Source organism: Lichenostomus cassidix, chromosome 7 (genome assembly GCF_008360975.1).
Source record: "Lichenostomus cassidix isolate B80296 chromosome 7, HeHo_3.0, whole genome shotgun sequence".
NCBI lineage: Eukaryota > Metazoa > Chordata > Aves > Passeriformes > Meliphagidae > Lichenostomus > Lichenostomus cassidix.
Window position 1 is genome coordinate 18,803,405 of NC_139488.1, and position 21,495 is coordinate 18,824,899.

At 38.0% G+C, this 21,495-nt stretch overlaps 3 protein-coding genes across 5 annotated transcripts in view; 2 read left to right on the plus strand and 1 right to left on the minus strand.

The window, feature by feature from the left end:
- LRP2 (LDL receptor related protein 2) overlaps positions 1-8,327 on the plus strand; it is a 115,015-nt gene extending 106,688 nt beyond the window's left edge. For both annotated transcript variants that reach the window (XM_085066525.1, XM_085066526.1), the window contains exons 75-79: positions 1,380-1,509; positions 3,528-3,647; positions 3,735-3,860; positions 5,113-5,184; positions 5,659-8,327. In XM_085066525.1, coding sequence (XP_084922651.1) covers positions 1,380-1,509; positions 3,528-3,647; positions 3,735-3,860; positions 5,113-5,184; positions 5,659-5,820 — 610 coding nt within the window. In that variant the 3' untranslated portion in view covers positions 5,821-8,327. The remainder of the gene's footprint in view (positions 1-1,379; positions 1,510-3,527; positions 3,648-3,734; positions 3,861-5,112; positions 5,185-5,658) is intronic.
- Positions 8,328-9,456: 1,129 nt separating this feature from the next.
- Positions 9,457-20,506, minus strand: DHRS9 (dehydrogenase/reductase 9). The gene is made up of 5 exons (XM_085066534.1): positions 18,276-20,506; positions 13,826-14,156; positions 12,015-12,273; positions 10,624-10,787; positions 9,457-9,816 (listed from the first exon to the last, which is right to left on the minus strand). The coding sequence occupies exons 1-5, from the start codon at positions 18,321-18,323 to the stop codon at positions 9,566-9,568; spliced, it is 1,053 nt and encodes a 350-aa protein (XP_084922660.1). The 5' UTR covers positions 18,324-20,506; the 3' UTR covers positions 9,457-9,565.
- The window catches only part of ABCB11 (ATP binding cassette subfamily B member 11), a 61,628-nt gene continuing 52,909 nt past the window's right edge, over positions 12,777-21,495 (plus strand). For both annotated transcript variants that reach the window (XM_085066527.1, XM_085066529.1), the window contains exon 1: positions 12,777-12,906. The gene's annotated coding sequence lies outside the window, so the exon portion shown is untranslated. The remainder of the gene's footprint in view (positions 12,907-21,495) is intronic.

The following is a 21,495-nucleotide window of genomic DNA, read 5'->3' on the forward strand; positions in this document are numbered from 1 at the left end:
GGTCCCTTCCAGCCCAAGCCATTCTATGATTCTAATCCAATTTATTAATGAGTTGATGTAGTTAAATTGGGGCAAAATTTTTGTGCAGATAAATTCTGAAGGACAAAGAGGTTTTAAGAGATCTCCAAGGTACTCACTGAAATTTCCTGTTTCCTGCTTTTTTTGAATGGAAACTTTCTGCATTGTCAGATAGTGAACAAGCTGAAATTTTAATGTACTGACTTGATCTTTACTGTTCAACAATGAGTCCTACATAATTTACGAGACTGTGTGAAAAGGAGATGTCAGTTTTTTGTCTGTGAGACTTGATTTGCATTAATTTCTGCCATGAATACGTCTTAGTGCTGCCATTGCTCAATCCCTCTTTAAACTGTGAACTCATACCTTTACAGCAGAATTAACTCAAGCTATAGTTTAGCTGTTGCCTGTAATATGGCACTTGTCCATGTAGAGGAATCATAGCTGAGATTTACCTTTATAAAATTGAATCAGCTGATGCCTACAGGGCCAACTGGTAAATGTGTGTGTGCAATGCACCAGCCATAGCAAAGAATTTTAGCCAAGCCAGCTCCAATGAGGACATACAAATGGAAAGATTATTCCAGTGCTTCTGCCTTCCTTCAGGTTAGGTAAATTTTACAAAAGGACACCAAAGGTTAACTGTGGAGCAGATTTGTAGTTCGATGCTTTGGGGGAGTTACTTGCTCAGATTTCTGTGTGGGAATGTCTTGTATTTGGTTACTGATTTCTACCTTTCAGTCCTCTTAATATTTTGAGCCTGACAGTGTGCTTTCAGACCATTTCCAATATTTTTCATTAATATCTAGTGTGCACTTGTGGTTGTCATAAATCCGTACACAGATTGAACATTTATTTATAGGAAAACAGTGTCTCGTAGGTATCTTCATGATTGGCATGCATAAACATCTTCAGTATAGGTGTTAGTGGAATTATATTGTACTGACTTGACTTCAGATGCATGTTTTAAAAATTAGTTTCAATGAATTTGAGTAGCAGTGGATCCATGCATTTGTCTTGAAATCAACACTGAAGTACGTGGTCAAAATATAGGTAAATTTTGGGGAATAGTAATTAATTGAAATCATTTAATGTCTACATGAGCACACAAAGGTAGTTGAGATTATTCTGAATGGGCTAACTTAGGTTAAAAAATTCATAGAACTAATAAAGAAATACAACCTCTGTTGCCCTTGCTAGCTTGCAAAAATTCAAAGTGATAATTATGCTTGGAAGAGCAAGTAGAAATGGAAAAACCTGTATTATAAACCCTCTTTCTGTATAATCTCTTCTGCTTTCTTTTTCTTTTTTGTTTGTTTTTGTTTTTGTTTTTGTTTCTGTTTGTTTGGGCTTTTTTGTAGTTTAAGCAGTCTTGTAAAATCAAATGAAAATGGCAATGGGGTGACTTTCCGATCTGGAGCAGATGTGACTATGGATGTAGGAGTCTCTGGCTTTGGGGGAGATTCTGCTATAGACAGAGCAATGCAAATGGTAAGGTTTAATTGTCAAATAATTTTTCTAATTATTTGCTTTTAATGTAATTATTAGCATAGAAGGGAGCCTTTTATGTATAAAATGATAGTAAGATGATAAATGTGTTCTAGAAAAAGAAGTGAACGATTGATAGTTTCCTGAAATAGATTTTTGTAGTTTGAAGGCAAGAACAAATATTGCATGTTCTTCAAAATACTGTGACCTTTTTCAAGATTTATATAGTAAAAATTAAATCAATTACCCGCTTTCCTCTTTCAGCGTATCCATGGAATATATATATGGAATATAAAGGGAATGAATAGACAAATGCCAGCATTGCAACAGGGAATTTTTGTAGGACCTTTGTGTTCCACAGAATAGTTTAATGTGTGTGGTTTTCAAATCCAGATAGTATGTTAGAGAATTCAGAGGTAAAACTCAAGCGTAATCACAGGATACACTATTTTGGACAACATAGTATAAGTTTGACAATTTCTTAATTTATCAAGTTTAAACAAATCATATTTAATAGTTATGAGGACATCATAAAATGTAATTCTGCTTCTTCCATGTTTTGTTATGCACATCTGAGAAATAGCAGATCCTGTGTTTTCCCTGTGTATAGGTTTTCCATGGACAATATATTCCTGTTTATTCCTTGTGCATGTTCGCAAGAAATACAATGTACAAATGATTTTTACTTGTAGGAAACAGACCATGGATATGTTTGAATAGTAAGCACTTGCTCCCAAAAAGCAGTGGAAAGTCCCTAAACTGATAGTGAATTGATATGAAATGAAACAACTAGAGAAGATAAGCTCCTAATAAAAATATATTACCTTTGCCTAGATGAAGAAACACAGTCTTTGTTAGAACTAAGCAGCTTGTGTATTGAAACATCCACACGAACATTTCATAAATACTTTGAAAATAGCTTTAGGCTTGTATATTACCCCAAATCTTTTTCAAGCACAAAATTTGACTGTACTTGGCATTTTCTGGCCTAACATTGACATACTGAAGTTCAAGCAATGCACATTGTACATTGCCAATAACAGGTCTGGATCCAGACTATTTCTACTTAAGTGGTTTTAATTCTCCCAATGTATTCAGAGTATAAACAAAAAATTGTTATTTTCACTGGGAAAGAATTCAAAGTGTTTTGTGTACAGCAGTGAAGAACTATGGGATGTGCCTCCTAAAATTTTAACATTATGTGAGCATGCACAGGTGTTAGAGGGATATTTTTCAGTGGGGCTATTCTTAGCCAAGCTAATTTGAGGGAGTTGACAAGTGTTTACTGTGTTGTAAAAAGTCATATTCTGGTAGCACAAAGCATGAATCCTTGTGGCATGAAGCAGTGGTTTGTAAAAATGAGGCAGTTTGAAGGAATTAGCTGCTGTACTATTCCTGTGTTATTCCTTGCTAGTTCTGTGATGAGGCTGTGCCAAAGAGCAGGAGAAGTGAGTATGAGTGGGGTTTTGTTTTCATTATCCTTGTACCTGATGTAACTCATCTGACATAAGTAAGGGGACTCATTTACTGCTTTGTCTCATAGCAATCTCTTTGCTGGGACAAAATGAATTAATCCCATTCTTTTATATATCAGCTGAGGCTTACTAATTTGTTTGTCATTTTAAAGTCTCTAAATTAAAATATTTTTTGGGGATTATTGTTCCTTTGATATCTCTTCCCTGTTGAAGGTATGATTTATGAAAGTCATTTTCTCTCATCATAAAATACTTTGAGTCAAGTATTGAAATGTGTATGGGGGTTTTTGTCCAGCTAGGAAATGGGGTAATATTGGAACAATCAGTAGTCCAGGCTGCTAAGTCAGGGAGTAAAAGTAAACTGATTTTATAATTTTAACAGATACTAGGTTTCATCTAAGCCTATGTGAAAGTAAATATGTGTTGGCCTATGTGAAAGTAAATATGTGTTGTTCCCCAAGATGAAGAATTTGACTAGAAGTTACTTCCTAGGAGTATGGAGGTGTTTATTGCACTGCAGTTGTTGTTTTTTTTTTTCTTTCATAGAATGAAAACTTTGCAGTGGAGTCAGGGAAGCAGCCAATCACATTTGAAAATCCAATGTATACAACCAGAGATGGTGGAGCCAGCACAGCTGGTGCAGTTACAGTCATTCAGCCAACACTTGTAAGATAAATTTAGGCTTTCGCCTTTAATTTTCCCTTATGACCACCTTTTCTTTGAAGAATGCTGATTTTCTTTCTTCTCCTACAGGTAGCAGCAGCTGGTAGAGAGGAAAATGAAAATTTTGAAAATCCTGTCTATTCCTCTGTGATATCTACTAGCCCAAAGGAAACACCTCAGAGTACAGAGGCACCTCAGAGTACAGAGGCACCTCAGGTAGGAAACAGAAATGCTCTAAGGCTGCCTTATTTGTTTTCTGCTCCAGATCAGCAAAATGGAATTGTTAGAGAATCTGCAGTATAGTTGCAATTCTCTTTAAATACTGCCATGGACTTGGCATATCATCTGCATCAAGTCCAGCTAACTGGGCCATATTTACAAGATTTACAGTAGCCAGTCATCAAGAGTTTGATAAGAGAAAAGCAGCACAAGCACTGTGTTGCTCAAGGCACACAATAAGGACCTATTTGGATTAAACTCCCTCTTCTTCCTGGCCTATCTAGTTATTTTGAAGTGAACGGATTGGAATACAGAGTTTCTTTTCGCTGTTCGTTGTACTTCATTTTGAGGGCAGGTACTAGTCTGAAAATTGTAAAGTGTAGCTGCTGTAAATTGTCACTGCTCCCCAGCAGAAATTATTATAACTAAGGCTTTACTTCAGACTTCTTTTGTAAACCCTTGATGACTTATACCTTGATAGAAGCATCAGAGTGTGTGGAGTTTTCTGGTTTTCTTTTTCCACAAAATAGAACACAACTCAAGAAAAATTGCATTTTTGTTTTAAACAGTGAAAACCCAGGGGGTTGTGGTATGAAAAATTGGAAGAAACATTTAGTCAGTGTACTGTCATAATTTTTTTCTCATTTATTTGTAATTTTATCCCTATTTAAAAGAGCTATCAAGGACATTTAAGACACTTGGTCTGTGTTTTCTTCCAGGACATTTTAACAATCAAGATCAAAATATTGCCTCATCTAGATTATTAATGATTCATGGAAGACACATTTTTATGTCTTAAAATCCATCTGAATGAGCTGATGGTGGCTTGTATAAAGGACTGTTTTCATACATTCTGCACTAAAAGCACCTTTGATGAGCTTTGAAATGACAGCTCTGTCAACCTATTGTAACTTCATGTCCCTCAATAATTTCACTTGTGTTGTCTTCAAGACAGTTTTTTTTTCTCTTTTTGATGTACTTGTCTGGAACTGTAGGCTTCCATGAAGTAATTTAGTAATTTGTATTGCCTAGCCTTGTGGGAATACTTCTTTAGGTGAAATAACTTGGTTATCTAGCAAAAAAGGAAATTTGGGTTCCATGCTTAGAATTACAACATGGTGATCTAAGAACATCCATCTGAAATCACTGAGGTAGCAGTCAATGCAGGTGAAATCCAAAAACTGTAATGGCAGTTTCCAGAGAAGTTTTGAGAAAAATGTATAAAGCTCTACTAATTTTTGTGTTACAGGAATCAAAGTGGAATTTCTTCAAGAGAAAAAAGAAACAAAACACGAATTTTGAAAACCCAATATATGCAGAGGTATTGTTTATAATACATAATTCTGTTTTTCAGCTAATGTACTGCTGGAATTTTTTCTTGCTTTCATAGGATAAAGATTATTGGTAGATTGTGCTGCTATGTGAAACAGAACAGAAATTTCAGTCCAGGTTAGGGCAGGACTGAAGTGGTTGTGAGAAGTTACCAAATGTCATGCACAATGAGGTGTTGAGCAGACTCAGCTCAGGTGCCACAGCTGCTCCTGACATTAAACATTAAAGTAAGAGTTCTAGTGTATAAAGTAAGTTTTTTAGTATTGTTTTTACTCAGCTGTACTATCTGAGGTGAAATTAGTATTTAATTTTGTTACAGGTGGCGATTTGCAGAAATAATTTATACCATGACATTTGCCTTTAGGAATATCGTAATAATATAGTGAATAAACGTTTCTGAAAGTTGATGTTGGATGTATGGTGCATTTGAATGTAAAGTTTGATTTTATGATTATTGTTTCAGATGGAAAAAGAACAGCAACAGGACACAGAAAATGTCCCTACCCGTTCTCCTTCATTGCCTCCCAAAATTATTCTGAAGAGAGACCAGCCATTAGCTTACACGGCAACAGAGGATACGTTTAAGGACACGGCCAATCTTGTCAAAGAGGACTCTGTGGTATAACTAAGTAACTCATTTAGGGAAAATTAGACATCCATTTGCACATATATTTTTTATAAACAGAAGAGTAAGGTTCACATTCAAATGCTTTATAAAAATATATACGTTTCGTGGCCAGTGGCTGGAGATGTACGTTGAAACTATGCCTTGTTTTTTGACAAATGCCAATTTCTATTTTTATGAACAAATATCGTGATGTACTATATGTATATCTTTGCACTGAAGCTGTCTGAAAGTAATGTTATAAATATATTGTACATTTGTAAATTTTTCTAAGATTATCCTGTTCAGTGATGTTGCTAGTAGAAATTTGTATGGAATTAGTGATATACTTAGGGCTAAATTAAATATATAAATGCTTAAAACAAATTAAAAAAGAACCAAACAAGGCAGATATAGGAACATTACTGATTTACAGGGTCTTTAGAGTATATCTTTTATAACAGCACCTTTTAAAATTTCTACTGGTGCTCTGGGCATCTTTGCCACCTATTTTATATACTACTGTATGTGAAAATGGGTGTCTCTTTGTCTTGTGTTAAACAAAAGATGAAAGAGTCAATGCAGCATTATTATGCTGAATAGTTACCTGTGCAAAATTTTGTTCTTACAATATTTTAACTGCCTGAGATAATTTTCTCCCACTCTATAAGACACATACTTTTCCTCTAAGTTCCAATTAACACCATTCCATTAATAGTGTTCCTATAAAGATTGGATATATTTAGATTTTAGTGCCACAACTACTTAATGAGCTCTTCTCTTGCTCACCAATGGAATACCTCTGTTCTTGGCTGGAGTCTCTGGAAGTAATTTGTACTATGAAGTAGCTAGATTTCTACAACAGCTTTTCTCCAAACAGCAATATATGAAAAATATTGGTTCATTTCAGAAGTTATTCAGGTTTTTTTTTAATGTGAAAATTTAATTTTATTGACTATTTATTTCCTGAGGTGGATATTAATAGAAAGGGAAACAATTTCTGCTAATGCAGTCTTTGTAGTTATCTGGTTGTTTCTATAACCTGCCATCAGAATATACTGTTGATCTTTTTAACTCTTCTGTTGATTAGCCAAGGTAGTTTCCACAACATGAGCCATTTGGGAAAACTCCGATTACAGGAACATGTTCTTCAGCATTCCTGGCTAGCTACTCATATAAAAGATTTCTAAAGTTATAATCATTGAGACTTCTGCTATTTGATTGTTTTATATCTAAATTCTCAAAATATATACTATTTCTAATTAGAATGCTTGTAATTACTTTGTAACATACTTTGATTAGAGAAGACAACTGGAAAATGATGCTGCTGAATAAATCTAATAAATGTATTATTTTATCACATTCCTATTCCATAATTTGTGTCAAGATTCCATGTACTTTTTTCAGTTGTGGAGACTTCAGTGCACTCTGAGATGAAAACAGCAGTGCTTTAGATAGTCAAATAAGAATAGTGCTTACTGCTTCACACAACTGTCTAAAGTTCTTCATGTAAGATGTTGTCTTGATACTGACATTTTATCTCTATAAGTGTGAAAACTGCCCCATTACCCACATTTAATAAACTGGCCCTTGGAAAAGGAAACTCTTGCTATTGAGACTGACAGTCAAGGTAGTATGGACATAAGTGATTAAAACCTTAGTTCAATTAAGTTTCATATCTGAAGTCACAATGTGATGCTTTGATTTTTTTTTTGCTTTAAGCACATTATATGTTTTTTAAAAGCATTTTTTTCTGAGTGCATTACTGTAGAAAATTCCTTAGAGTCTGCAACATAACGGAGGCATCTGTAAGGGTTTCTTTGAGATGCTGGATGCTACTCTTAAGGAAAGAGTTCAAAAGGTTTTTTAAAGGGAAAAGGTGGGGCTGACACTTTGGAAAGACTAGCCTGCAGTTGCAGACTGTGAGAAAAAGTAGCATGAGTTTTGGGAATAGTCTTCGTCAACTCAAAGATTTGGAACCAGTGTTGGAGAAAACTGCTAGTGTGTCAGCCATGTATCAGAAATGCGTTTTTCCCCCGTAATAATTTTAACTTTTCAGATATGGAAGGACACGGTCCCTGGGTTACTCTGTAGATTATTAGTATGTAGGTTTGGTTCTTTAGCATATCTAACTGTGAAGGAGTCCTAAGCTTTAACTGGGACTCCTCAGTAGCACAGAAAGTGTACCTTTCTGACTATGTAAAATTTAAAATTTAGGTTTTGATACTTTGTACAACAGAAGTTTTAGATTATACTCCTAACTTCATTTTTTTTCCTTGCATTCTTTTTCCCTTATCAGGACAGTCCCTGCTTGAATTCTTAAATTTTGGATTCTTTCTGTTTCAAAGAAAGTTGATTTTTAGGTATTTCAGCAGCTGTCTATGATCTTCAACTACAGGGCTGGTAAACTATACCATTAAGGTTTTTCATGTACATTGTCATTAGAGCTGTCAGGCCAAATAGAAAGGTTTCTCTCTCTGCAGGTATTTATCATGAAATGAAGTAAAATAAATTTGTTCTTGAAGCCATTTGCTAGCGAATAGAACTTCAATGAAATATTTAAAGGTTACTAACACTTTTTACATTCTGACCTTTATTTGCACATTACAAACACACACACATGCCCTTTCACACACAGTGATGAAGCTTCTTTTCATACATTTGGAGCTCTGACCTGCACATGGTATTTTTTTAAGCTTAATTGAATTGCTCATTAATGATTAATCGCCAGCACAGCACTTTAGCAAATAAAACCTTTACCCCTTCAATTCTAATATCTCTAGAAACACCAGTTTGTGAGCCTCTGGCCAACACTTTGAGAAAGAGAAACAGTGTACAAGAGGCACAGTAGCCTCAACTAATGTTTTACCATTCTGAACATGCTCTGTACAATTGAAAGAATTTGCCATAGTATACACTGACCTGTTTCATCTGATAAGTGAAATAATAATCCTTTTAACCTGTGAAACACACAGAGAATGAAAGAAATGTGAATGCATATTGTTTTTAGTATTTTCCTAATAAACTATACTAATACTTGGAAGAAAGTTAAAATATCTGTTTGGATACTCTGTTTGCATAGCACAGTGGAGTTTTGATTTTCCCTGCAATTGTGTATCTGTAAAATGTCTTGTGTTTTTTCTCTGCAGAATTAAATAATCAGGTAGTTAGGTGTGGTCAGATACTGTAATTGTAATTACTGGAATATGCTGCAATAGCTGGGCTTTGTTATTATTTTACTTCATGTCTTGTGCTCAGAAGCTTGTGAAGATTAGCAGCTCCTGAATATGACCATGATAAAATTGTTTGTGAAATAGATGACTGAATCTGACTAAATATGTTCTGTAAAACATATGTGGATGTGTTCTGAAAAACCAAGGCTGTATTTCAAGATCACTAGAAGCCTGTATGTTGAGGAAGTCTCTTTGAAAAACTGATTCGTCTAGTGATTTTATTTTCCTTATTTGAATTTTTTTAAAAATTGTATTAATAGTATTGACTAGCTTTGTAGCTAAATATTGTATGAATGCAGATCCAACAGAGGTATCATTTCTGAGTTTAAGAAGTGACCTTCAAAAACATGCTGGATTTGCGAGCCTACCTGCAAACTCAGAATTTCAGGTAAGGTGGGGTGGGGTGAGGTGGGGTAGGGAGAAAGTGTGTCTTTTGAAAAGAATTTAAACAGTCTAGTAAACTGGTAAAGAAGAGGATGTCTAGTTTTGATAGAATAAATATTTATTTCTGCAGTGGTGATACTGTTTTAATACTAGACATTAATTAGAATGCCACGAACTGGTCTCCTGCTATCTGCTGGAGCTGGAAATGTCATACGTAACAGCATGTCAGATAAACAGCTTGGGGCATAGGAGAGAAACAGCCAGAAGAACTTTGCATCCCATCCAGCTCTGTATCTTGTCCTGGGGTACTTTGCTATCAGGGCATGTTCCATGCATTTTATGACTTTAGAAATATCATAGTCACACAGTCTTTTCACTGATGAACTTTGGGCTTTTATATCTGTAAAGAAAAAAATAAACCTGAAAGCATTTATATGCAACATCTCTGCGAGAGTGTTCTTTATATTCAAAAGTTTGGCTACAGCTTCAGGCTTGCTTTAAAGTACTGTCTCAAGTGTTGAGAGCAGTATAGCTACAGCAAAGCAGAGACCATAAAGGCTGCAAAACACCCTGAACCCCAATAAACGAAAGCCTCCTTGGCCCATATTGTGAGCCAGATGTTCTGTACAGTAAGTGCAGTGTGACACAGCACAACTTTTCAGATATCACTAAGCCATTAATGTAGCATATGGTCATAGCAGTTCATTCCCACTGGGCATTCCACCACTAAGTATTGAGGGACTAAGAAAGGTAGCTCACATCTCACCAATCTCATGTGTGAGCTGATAGCTCAGGCCTTATGTAATAGACACATAGTTGAGAACAGTCAGGGATGAGTTCTTTCTTCATCATTACTGATGCCCAGCAAATGTTCACAGAATCACAGATAGGTTGAGATTGAAAAGGACCTCTGGTGCCAAGCCTCACTACTTAAGCTGGGTCACCTAGACCAGGTTGCCCAGGACATGTCCAGATGGCTTTTGAATATCTCCAAAGATGGGGTCTCCACAACCACCCTGGGCAGCCTGTGCCAATCCTCAGTCACCTGAAATAACCTGTGTTTCAGTGTGTGCCCATTGCCTTGAGTCCTATTCCTGGACAACACTAGAAAGGCCTTGACTCTATTGTCTTTGCAGACTCAGTTCAGGTATTTGTGTATGTTGATAATATCCCCCCTGAGCTTTCATACAGTCCTTTTTCTACTTACATTCAACAAAGTATTTTTCTCCATAGGAGTCCCTGATCTCAGGAGTCAATCTGTTCCAAAGTTTGAAGAGGTATTTCTCGATGATATCTGAATTAACTACTTCTGCCTTAAAGAAACTATGCTCAACGATGCTTACTTTCACTCCAAAATGCTGCATCTCTATCCTAGAAGAAAAAAACCCAATAAGCTCCTGACCACCCAATAGTGGCATAACTGTGAATCATAAGTAAGTTGAAAATGTGCCACATGAATATTGGAGAGTAATTATCTTCATAAAATCAGAATTGTTTGAGATGTTCAAGTTAGCTTCATTGCCATGTACCTGCCCTGTAAAAGCAGAGCAGACAATTAACTGAGGAAGAAAAGCAGTGTCAAGTAGTTTCACAACTCTCTGTGTGATTTATGATGGATTCACACAAAGGATGCAGCAGCCAGGTACATCTTAGTCATGTATTATCATGCTAAAGCTTCTGACTATTTCATACACTGTTGCATGGTTTTAGTTTACAGCAAGAGCAGATTATTAGTGTCTGGGAAAAAGTAAAAGAAAAAAAATTTCTATTGGATTAGAACTTTATTCTCTCTATCCTGTGGTTAAGTAGCTATAGTGAAATGATAAATGTTAATGCAATAAAGGTTAGTGTGTTTCCTCATAGTGTGGTTTCCTCTATGCAATTTTGAGCTGCAATGCAACTCCTTTGGGGTGAAAATGGCATCTTTGTCTAGCTGGACAGCTCAAGAGACAGAGGCAGCTACATACCAGAGCATGCAAAGGAATGGATCACATGTACATTAGCCATTACTTCCTATTTCTTTGGGGTACACACTTTCTTTAAATAAGTACTCATAATTGTTTGAGACCGACTTTCCCATCATCATGAAGATTTGACTCACTAGGCTAGGCCTTAGCTTCCTAGAATCAGTGCAGTACAACTGGCTTCAGTAAAGGATGCTCAGCTTAATGTTCTGAAGTTACAAGTACCTTTGGTAATGTGATTGCTGTCTGGGATCACCCAGCTCAGATTGTTGTGGAGAATTTGAGCAAAATATACAGGCAAGTACAACTTGCCCAAGAAACTGGACATCTGACCATGCAACACTGTTGATTTACTTTCAAGTATGCAGTGAATTCACATGCCAACATGGAATCTGGAATCTGCATGCCAACAACTTGTCTAGGATATTAAAATTTTTAAAGTGCTGTTCTTTGCTGGGGCCATCCATAGTACTGGAGACTGAAATCCTAAAAAAGTGACTGATGTCGTCTTATTTTTCTTTTCCCTTTTAGGCAAGACTTCCAGAGACAAATCAAGATGGGCAAACACAGTCACCCTTCATCAGAACATATGGAATCTGTTCTTGGATTCATGCTCATGTTTCTGGCTACTCACCGTAAGGTGTCAGAGAAGGCTTCCATGCCCCATTTGGACAGACTGTAGCCACCCCCTACAAAAGCCATGAGGCCTTTGGCATTAATTAGATTGATGATTCTTCCCTCAGCTTTTTTCAGAAGTGGCAGAAGCTTGAGTGTGATTTCAATCAATCCCAGCAGGCTGACATCCAGGACTGAGTGGAAGTCTTCAATCCTCAGCCAGTCGGTGGGTGCTACAGGTGCTGTTCCTTCAGCATTACTCACCAAGCCAAAAAGCCCTAGGAAGATTGTAAAACCATTTATTTCAGTATATGGCACTATCTTACAGTAGAGTATCATATGTGCATTGGAAACCAAGCCATACAGTCTGCAAAAACTTCAGTGAGATGAATACAGTTATCTGGGGTTTACTTGGATGATCTAGTTTGTACACCTGGTAAAATTTGCTGAAGAGCATGGGCAGAGTATTGAAGGAAGACTATTTTGTTTGGAGATGTGGGCCACCATGCTTATCTAGATCAGCTCAAGTATGTAGGCTCCTAATACACACTTGTATTCTTGGGAAAATCAAATAGTCTGCATAGAAGTGGAGAGACTGATTTTTCTAGGTTGGGGTCTAAAGGTCTGAACCAAATGTGTAGGATTAGTCAAGCTTTTAAAGATACCAGGTCAGCCCTGTTTATTGATAATACTGCTTTACTACCTTTATAAATGACTCGAGGAACTTTAGATAAATAGTGACGTTTCCAAGAGTTTGCTGAGGACAGCTTGTGCCTGAGGGGAGAGGCTGAAAGTCCAGCACTCAGCCTCCATAAAGAGTCTCACACACTGAGGTGACAGCATTAGCAGTGATTATCCTGGCAAGAACTTGTGGCTTTCTACACGTTGGGAGCAAGAGCCTGCTGAAGGAGGTAAGTGCTAATAATTTTGTTAAACTTTCTCTCAATCTCTGCATTCAAGAATAGTCTGGAATACTCATGATGAGGCCAACAGCCTTCTACAAGATTTGAGGAGAAAGTTCTGCTGGTAGAAGATACGTTTTCCTGGTTTAGGTAGTTAATGAATTGATAAACCTATTGAATATTTGGTATAGCTGTATATTACAACAAGTAGTTAAAGTGCTGTGATGCCCTTTGGTAACCTTTAGTCTGAGCTATCAGTGCTGATAAATTTGTGTTGCCACAGTTGAATATATTTACCATGCAGATCTTTTTAGCACCCTTTGCCAAGCCCATCACTAAAGTCTCATAGGTATCCAAGCTCTTCCTCTTTTACAGGAGTGCTCAGAGGTGTATGGTGGAGGTAGTGAGAGCTAGCTATGTAACAACTCCAAGAAAACTGGCTGAAATTGCAAGTGTTTAACTGTTACAGTCAATGCAATTGTTATGTACAATGCAGATGTCAGACTTGTTCAGCCATGCAAAAATATACCCTTCTGTTTACTAGAGGAGGGCTGCAGAAGCCTGCATCAACCATTTTTAATTGAGTGGGCTGAATATGTCAAGAAAATTTTATAGTACTAGTTAGTACCATCCTTCCACTGATGTTCTTCAGCTGTCCCAAAAAGAGTTTGAAAAACGCACCTGGAAATGATCTGGTTTTAACAGACTGAGCAACTAGATTTTTAGGCACCCTGTTGGTGAAAGCAGTGGGAAGCATTGCTGGAGAGAATATCTTTGAACTGAGAAATGACAGAAATGAATAGTGAAGGTGTTTCATCAGTAAGATGAAAAATGCCTCTGCAGTGAGTGGGGGGAACAATGGAAGTTTTTGCTAGACCAGACCTGCTTATATGGAATCATTTTTCTGAGAAGTTGTCTTGTCACTTACCCTTGCCAGCTGTCTGTTCAGTCACAAACACCACGGCCCTGGCAATGCTGTTGGAATCTGCTAGGTTCAGATTCACTGTCTTCAGTGAGAGTGAAGAACAGGACTGTAGCTCTTGGCCTCCTTTTTCTGTGGCACATGCAGCAATGACACAAAATCCCTTTTTGTCAAGCCATTTAGCCAGTGAGTTTCCAAGTCCTGTGTCACAGCCTGTTATGAAGACATACTTTCCATTCACGTTTCTCACTCTGTATCTGTCTCTGATGAGCCAGTAAATTACAAGAGAAAGTACGGAAGCCAAAATTGCTATGTGCAGTGAGTCTGAAAGTGAGAGCTACAAGCAAATAAGTTAATGATGTAGAAGTGCAGTGAAGCAAATGTGCTCAGCCAACCCTCCCACTTCCTAAAACACAACTCCTGTAAGGGGCTTTATTTCTGCTTGTGGTCCTTCTAGATCACTGTAGGATAGGAGAGAGCAGGAGTAGGAGCTTTGGCACAATGTGATTGGAATCCATGAATAATGTATGCCTTGAGAGAACCTTCCCTATCTTTCTTTTCAATAGATTTCCACTGTTTTCAAGCTTTGCTGACCGAGCTTTCTAGTCCTTTAAAGACATTTCAGACTGAAAGGAATGACCTCATCACTTCTGAAAGTGGTGTCTAAGTTTTGTTGTGGGTGCTGGTCATTATTTGTGCTGACACTGGAGAGAAATTCCCACGGGAAAAAGGATCATTCTCTTTGACCACTTGTATGATGCCACCCAGGCTGCTTTTCTGATCTGTAACGTGGAAGCAGAGTGACCCCAAGAACAACCAGAGAAGTGTAAGCTGCAGAGGTGGATCTGATGACTAATTTGTTATGTGACTCATGTAGTGTGACAGCAAGTGATCTGCTCCCTGCCACTTAGACAAGGTAGACTTTTGGGCAGTGCCTGAGTCTTGTCACTTGCTGCCTGTTTAGCACTGATACACAGCACAGTAGAACATACTGTATAGGAAAATTCACAAAGATGTGGGCCTCAAAAACATTTTTAAAAAAGCACTGAGGAAACTCAAGGTTTCTTAACTCTGTTGGGGAGGATACTGTTTGCTTATTGCAAAATGTTTTGATAAATGTAGAATACAGTTCTAGCATTTAAATTCTTAAGAATTTATTACTAGTTTTCTATTTGTATTTTAGACTTTTGCAAGAACTAAACCAAATTAATTAATTAAAGCAAATATATTTATGGACATCCAATAAGCATATTCCAGACATCCTGTTATGAGAAACTTTTTTGCAGATGCTAAGCAGTCACCTAGGCTCTAGTTACCTACATATATGTAAAGGTATAGACATATATATATGTCTATACCTTTAAAATGTCATCTCACATATATATGTATGTCATCTCACCTTTAAAATGTGACATTTTTAAAGGCTGACTTTTGTGTAACGTTCTTGCTATCTCAAGACAAGAATATTAAAGGAAGCCAAATGTGTTAGGCCTATTTGCTAGAGCTTGTCTGTTGTTCTTGTTCCTACTGAGTTGATGGACTGATTTGGATTTATTCTGATTCTAAATTTTGCTGTCACCTCAACAAGTAGGTATGGAAGAAATCTCAGAATCTGATAGTAAATGAATGTTGAACTCCCATTAAATAATTAAATCAGGTAAAAAGCTAATCAAGTGTAACAAGTGACAACATTCATTGCCACTTAATTGTCTTACTTTACGTATGTGAGTGCCTCAGTAGCCATCAAGATGAACTTCTGAGCTATTGACTAATGCTCTCTGATTTTAAAACATTAAGTAAATATATTCAGGCAGGAGTTTTCTTCTCCTTCTGCTACAGTCTGCAGGAGGGCTTCCACTCAGTTTTTGGGGTGTTTGCACTGCTTATTTTAGCAGCCCATCTCCCTGTTGTTTTGAGGTTGATGTAACTGGCCCTCTAGCTCAGGTACTTTGCTTGGACACTTTGCTTTCTTGCTGTGAATGTCCCTGTTAAATTTGACAAGGATTGCGGTGTTCCTGAATGTTTGTGCTTTGAAATAATTTTTGTAATTTTTTCCTGTGTTGGTGACATTTATCTTCTGAGAGGACTCAGAGTGTGCTCTGACAAAGTGCCACTACAACTGTGTGAAAGCACTCAAGATAATTAGGCTTTCATGCTGTAAAATAAAGCCTGAAAACAGAATGCTGCAGCAGCTGATCATAGATCCCCCCAGTCCATTTGCAATGATGTGCCAGTTGATGACATTTCCTTTGACTGCTCATTTGGAATTTGGAGCAGAGCTAGACACAAAGAGAGAGAAGAGTTGCTATCAGCAGGCTCTAGTAACTCCAGGCCACTAAACCACAGCATGGTATTTGGCAAGTTAGTGCAGTGATATATATACATAACTTTAGGACTCAAGTTGCCTTTTTTCCAATACAAAATTAAATAAAATAATTAGAGTTTTGGAAAAAAAGATTAACCTAATTGAAAATGGGAGCTGTAAATCACATCTTCCTTGGCTGTAATGTAGGGAGGAAGCAGTAGGCAGTGAGCTTGCATTTCAGGAAAGCAGCTTAAATTTGAAACTGGACTCTGTGGGTAAGGCCTGGAGTGTTTGGCCAGAATGCCAACCTGGTTTCTGTAAGAAAAATGCCTGGGGTTGCTCTGGTTAGTGTTAGCCACTGTGTTTAGGTAGCAATAATTGGCACAGAGGATCTGTAAGACAAAAGGCTCCAGAGGACACAGCTGAAAGGGCAGCACTGTCTGTGGAGCCTCCACTGCTCTTCTTTTCCCTGTGAGCCTGGGCCAGTATTACTAAAGCTGTAATTCCTAACTGCCTAGTTCTTCCCATGTACTAGTGCTCCTTCTCTGGTAACATGATGACCTGAGCATCATGGTAGGTTTTGCTCTGCTGGAGCCTTCTGCCACTGTGTATTCTGCTAGATGATGTCATTACTGCTGGAAGGAGCCTGGGCTCAGAACCAGGAGAAACCATCTCAGTTTAAAGTTTTCTTTCAAGAAAATTATCTAGTTCTATAAATGTATGATGTTATCCAAACTATTTCTTGCTTGGTAATTGTGAAGTTCTAAAAAAGTCAAAAAAAGGCTCTTACCTTCCATGATCGTATCGATTTTGAAATAGCTGCATGGAGTGGCAGTGTGATTCCAGAGAAAATGTCAGCATGGTATTTCAAGAGTATTGATATATCTTCATAAATACTGAATCTGGATTAATAATGTTGTCAGTATATAGCTAAAAGCAAATTCTACTTTCCATCAAAACTTTATTTACCTGCAAATTGATAACTCATGTGATAGAGCTTGACTTCTCATGCCCAGACAAGTACCATTATAAAAGCACTTGATTTTAGAAAAAAGCTGCAATAGCCCTTTAAGATCCTTAGATGACTGCAGAGTACAGCATCCCTCTGCTTCTCTGCACTAAAGGAAACTGAAGCACATAGACACTGTGTTGAAGGAGGGAGTTACTGATTTACTCCCACAGCAAGTTTGCTTATGCCAAAGAACTTTGGGTTGAGGTGAAGTCTGGGGTCTGGGTGTGCTTTGGATCCCTTCACTGCCACAGTGCAGGCAGAGCAAACCTCCACAAGTGAGTGCTCTGTAGTGAGTAGAGTGACCTGCCTGGCATGCTGAGGAAAAACTGCCAAGGGGAAATTTAGGGGCTGTGGTTCTTCAGAATGAGCATTCATGTAGCACTCAGTGGAAGGTTTACATCTATCAGGCTGAGAGATGTATCACTGAGAGATGATCCAGCAGCTCTCCAGAGCCTAGGAAGCACAACTTTAATTATCAGTCATCCTGCCATACCTACAAGCCCGCTAGGCTTCAGTTAATTAATTGAATAAATAGGCAGGCACAAACACATCATATCTCCCACTCTTAGGTGAGCTATCCCTGCACATGCAGAGCTTTACACCTTTGTTTCATGGAAAAAGAGTGCTTTTTTGTCTGCTGTGTAAATATGTCAATGTGATAATTTGGTTTGGTGTTCAACGGATAAGTTAAGGTCTTCGTTAATATGTCACCTTTCAAGAAATATACCTCCAAACTCTCCTACACAGCATTTTGTAGGGAGATGAATGTAGGCTGGTACAGTGAGGCTGATTTTTCAGCATGATTGCATTTTCTTTGTATGGCTTGCACTTCCTATTTTTACCACAGCATTGTTAAAAGTCCCAGGAAAACAAAACCATTTAAACTCTTAGGTCACTGACCCAGTAATTGAAGTAGAGAAAGATTCCAGATGTTGGGAAGAACATTTCTGAGTTCGCATTTTATTCAGACCCTGTAGGTGCTTAGCTAAGTAACAATTGTTAAAAGTACTCTAGAAGGGAAGAGACTGCACAGACTCTTGTCTGTGCACTAGAAAACAAATGCTTAGCTGCCTTAGCTACCCTGCAAATGCATGTAATAGGTACTGCTCACTATAACAATAGACACAAGCTCTACTCACATTCTGGGGAGACATCTGCAAGCTCAGTCTATACCTCCAGGTGCTCATGAGTTGCCTTCACCAGTTATTTCCAGTGCAAGAACACAGAAACAGCCCAAGTTGCTCATAGGCTTGTGCACCAAGACCTGCATGGTGGTTTCAAAAAAAAAATCTTGTAAATTCTGTGTCTGATGGTACTTTCCTGCTTGATGCACATCAGCAGGGCCCCTCTCTCTGCTATTGAAAATGACTTGTGCTGTGATCTGTCCACTTTAAGGATGTACTTGGTATTAATCTGGCTATGCTCTATGCCTGCTTGCCTACCTTTGTTGTATAAGCATTGCTGGCTATATATAGTGATTTAAAGAGGCTGGGGGACTGTCCAGACTCATTAAGGAGAACTAATCTACTGAGCTGCAAAGGACTGATCTGTGCTTTGTCTTGAAACCATCAGGAGTCTTTCCGTTGATTTAATAGAGCTTGCTTCAGACTTTTCTCCTGCATGCGAGCAAGTTATTGTTGATATGACTTAATCTTTTAAGATACATATTTGTGTATGAAAACTTCCAAGGATGAAATTATTTTTACTAGTCTAGGGGCAGTTTTTTCATACTAGGAACAAACCAATTTCAATGTTTTTCAGATAAAAGTTCAAATACTACAAACTGCACAAATGGAATCTCTACAATTTGAATGGGCACAGATCCTAACATATGATTTCTGGGTGGCTTGTTTGCTTAATCTTTGGCCCAGAGTCTAGTGGGCATTTCTGATCCAACTCTGAGTACTACTGCATAAACATAGCAGCAGAATTTCTTTTCCCAATTCTTTATATCTCTTCACTCACAGTGCTGTGTGGTGCCAGATGCTGCAGTAAGCGGGGAGGCTTGGGCAAAGCCCGTTCTCAACAGCAAAATGAATGAATAAGCTTTTTTTGGGAAAATTTATTTGAAGCTAACTGAATGAGTAGGAAATTAAAACTTGGCAAAGTAAAGTGGTAGGATGGAGCTGGAAGTGATCTTTCCCATACAGTTGAGTGGACAATGGCAATGGCAGCCTGTCCCAGACTGGCTGGTGACACCTGGTCTGGCTGGTCCCTGACAAGAATTGCAGAGTTGTTAGTTCGTCCTCTGCATGGTGGGCAGCTCTTCCCCTCCAATTTCTCTGTCTGCTGCTTTTCACTTGGGCCTGGAAATTCTTGGTTCTTTTGCCACTCTAGAGTGCCGCCAGCTGCAATGTTGGTTCTTACTGTACTTTCAGCACTATTGGGGCAGTCAGGAGACATGCGCAGCTTGCTGGAGATTTGGGGGTTTAACAGGTGGCTGGCAAAGGTTTCCTCTCCAGGACAAGCCTGGCAGCAGTACCTGTGTGGCCCTGTCTCTCCTGATTCTAATGATAGGCTCTACAGTTAGTTTGAAGTGACCACAGAACAGCACTCCCCCGGCATGCAAAGCCTGTTGTAGGGAATCTTTGCTCCATCAGTGTCAGGTCAGGGGCCTTGCTATTGTGGGTAGTAATCCCTTGCCATGCAAATGTAGGAGAGAAAAACATAAAAGAGTTTCTTTTTTTTCTACCACTGTTTTTTTTTTCTCTCAGCAAACTGCTTTTGAACTGCGGAAAGTAATTTCAGAAAGCTGAATAGAACCTACTTAGCATCTCAGAAAGCATTAAAAAGGGGAATTTTCCCATTAAGTTCTGTTCCTCACAGAGGGTCTTCCAGTTCTCTCAGAACAGAGCACGTGAGGGAGCTTACTGGAAAAAAATCACATAAGCAAAATGTGAGCTCTGTACGTAGTTTTCTGTTAGCTTGGCATGTGACAGTCTTTCCTCTGCAGAAAGCAGAACTTGACTGTCTCATTTATTATTGATTCCTTAAGTGTATTTTTGTAACGAAATCCCTTACTCCTAGAAAGGAAAAATTGTGGTACTTGAATCATAACATTGGGGAAGGATATTTGGTTCTCCAGAGAGAAGTAAGAAGCTGGAGTTACTCCTGCTGGACAAGCAAAGGTGTTGAAGTGCACATTGCGCTGGCTCTAACAAGGAAACCAAAGTGGGTTCTGTGGATGCAATCCCCAGGTTCTGACCTCCTGGACATTATGGGTCTTCCCCCATGAGAAGTCCCTTCTAGTCATTAAAAACATACGTCTAAATATGTTTTCACCTGCCTCATACAGTCCTGTGAGCAGGTCAGATTTTGCTACTCATAGCAGAGCACACCATGGTTTGCTTATTTCCAGAAGTTACTGGCTTCTCTTGCTGGCTTTTGAAAAAATTAAGCACCAGGTCCCAGGAGAGTGAATGTCAGCAGAATCTGGTCCTCCATCCAGTCAGAAGTAATACATTAGGCAGCTGACACTTTTTCCTGAATTTCTAATTTAAAAAATGTGTTTGCATCTAGTGTGCCTTATCTCAAATCCTGTTTGTATTTTCTTAGGAATGTTAACATTTGCAGTGATAGTGTCTTACAGCACCTGATGGTATACTTGTGGTCTGACAGAGACTGAATTAAACCAGCCAAACTGTAATTTCTAAAGATAAAGATCAGAGTAGGTGGTGTAATTTTATAGTTTCTTTGTTTCCCTAATCAATCCTTTTGATTGAGTAATCTTGGTGGAGAAAAGATAAAAAGCTTTAGCTTCTAGAAAGCCTCTGTGTGAAACAAGAAAATCCAAGGATTAAAAGACAAACAGTTGCTGTTCAAACAGGCTTGGCAAGTGTCTATTAGACAGGTCCTGAATGACTACTTCATCACTGGGGGTAGCAGAAGAAAGGGACTTGATCCCTATTTGATTTCTAAATAAACAATCATGACAGAAAGAACACATTGAGCACATTGATTACATCAGCAGATAAAAGTTTTTCTGTTTGGGAGCTCACTCAAAACCAGCATGCCAACATGAATAATTAATCATTAACTGAGATTTGAATAAGTCTTCCTAGAGCAAATATTTTGTGTGGATAGTCATATTGTGGTGCAGATGCATTTGAGAGTAGCTTTTTACATCACAGTCTTGCTTAAAAGTCAGAATTATTAGGAGATATAATGCTATTTTGCAAAGCTTTCCCAGTGAGAAATGCATTGCTTCTTTTGACAAAAATGTCTGGAAATTGCCTCACCTTTTTGAAAATGCTACTTTCCCTATTGTGTTTTAATATCAGGGAGAAACTTGTTCCAAATAACCTCCTTCTCTTTCATAATCTTTGCTGGATTACATAATGTTGTTTTGAACAGTCTGGG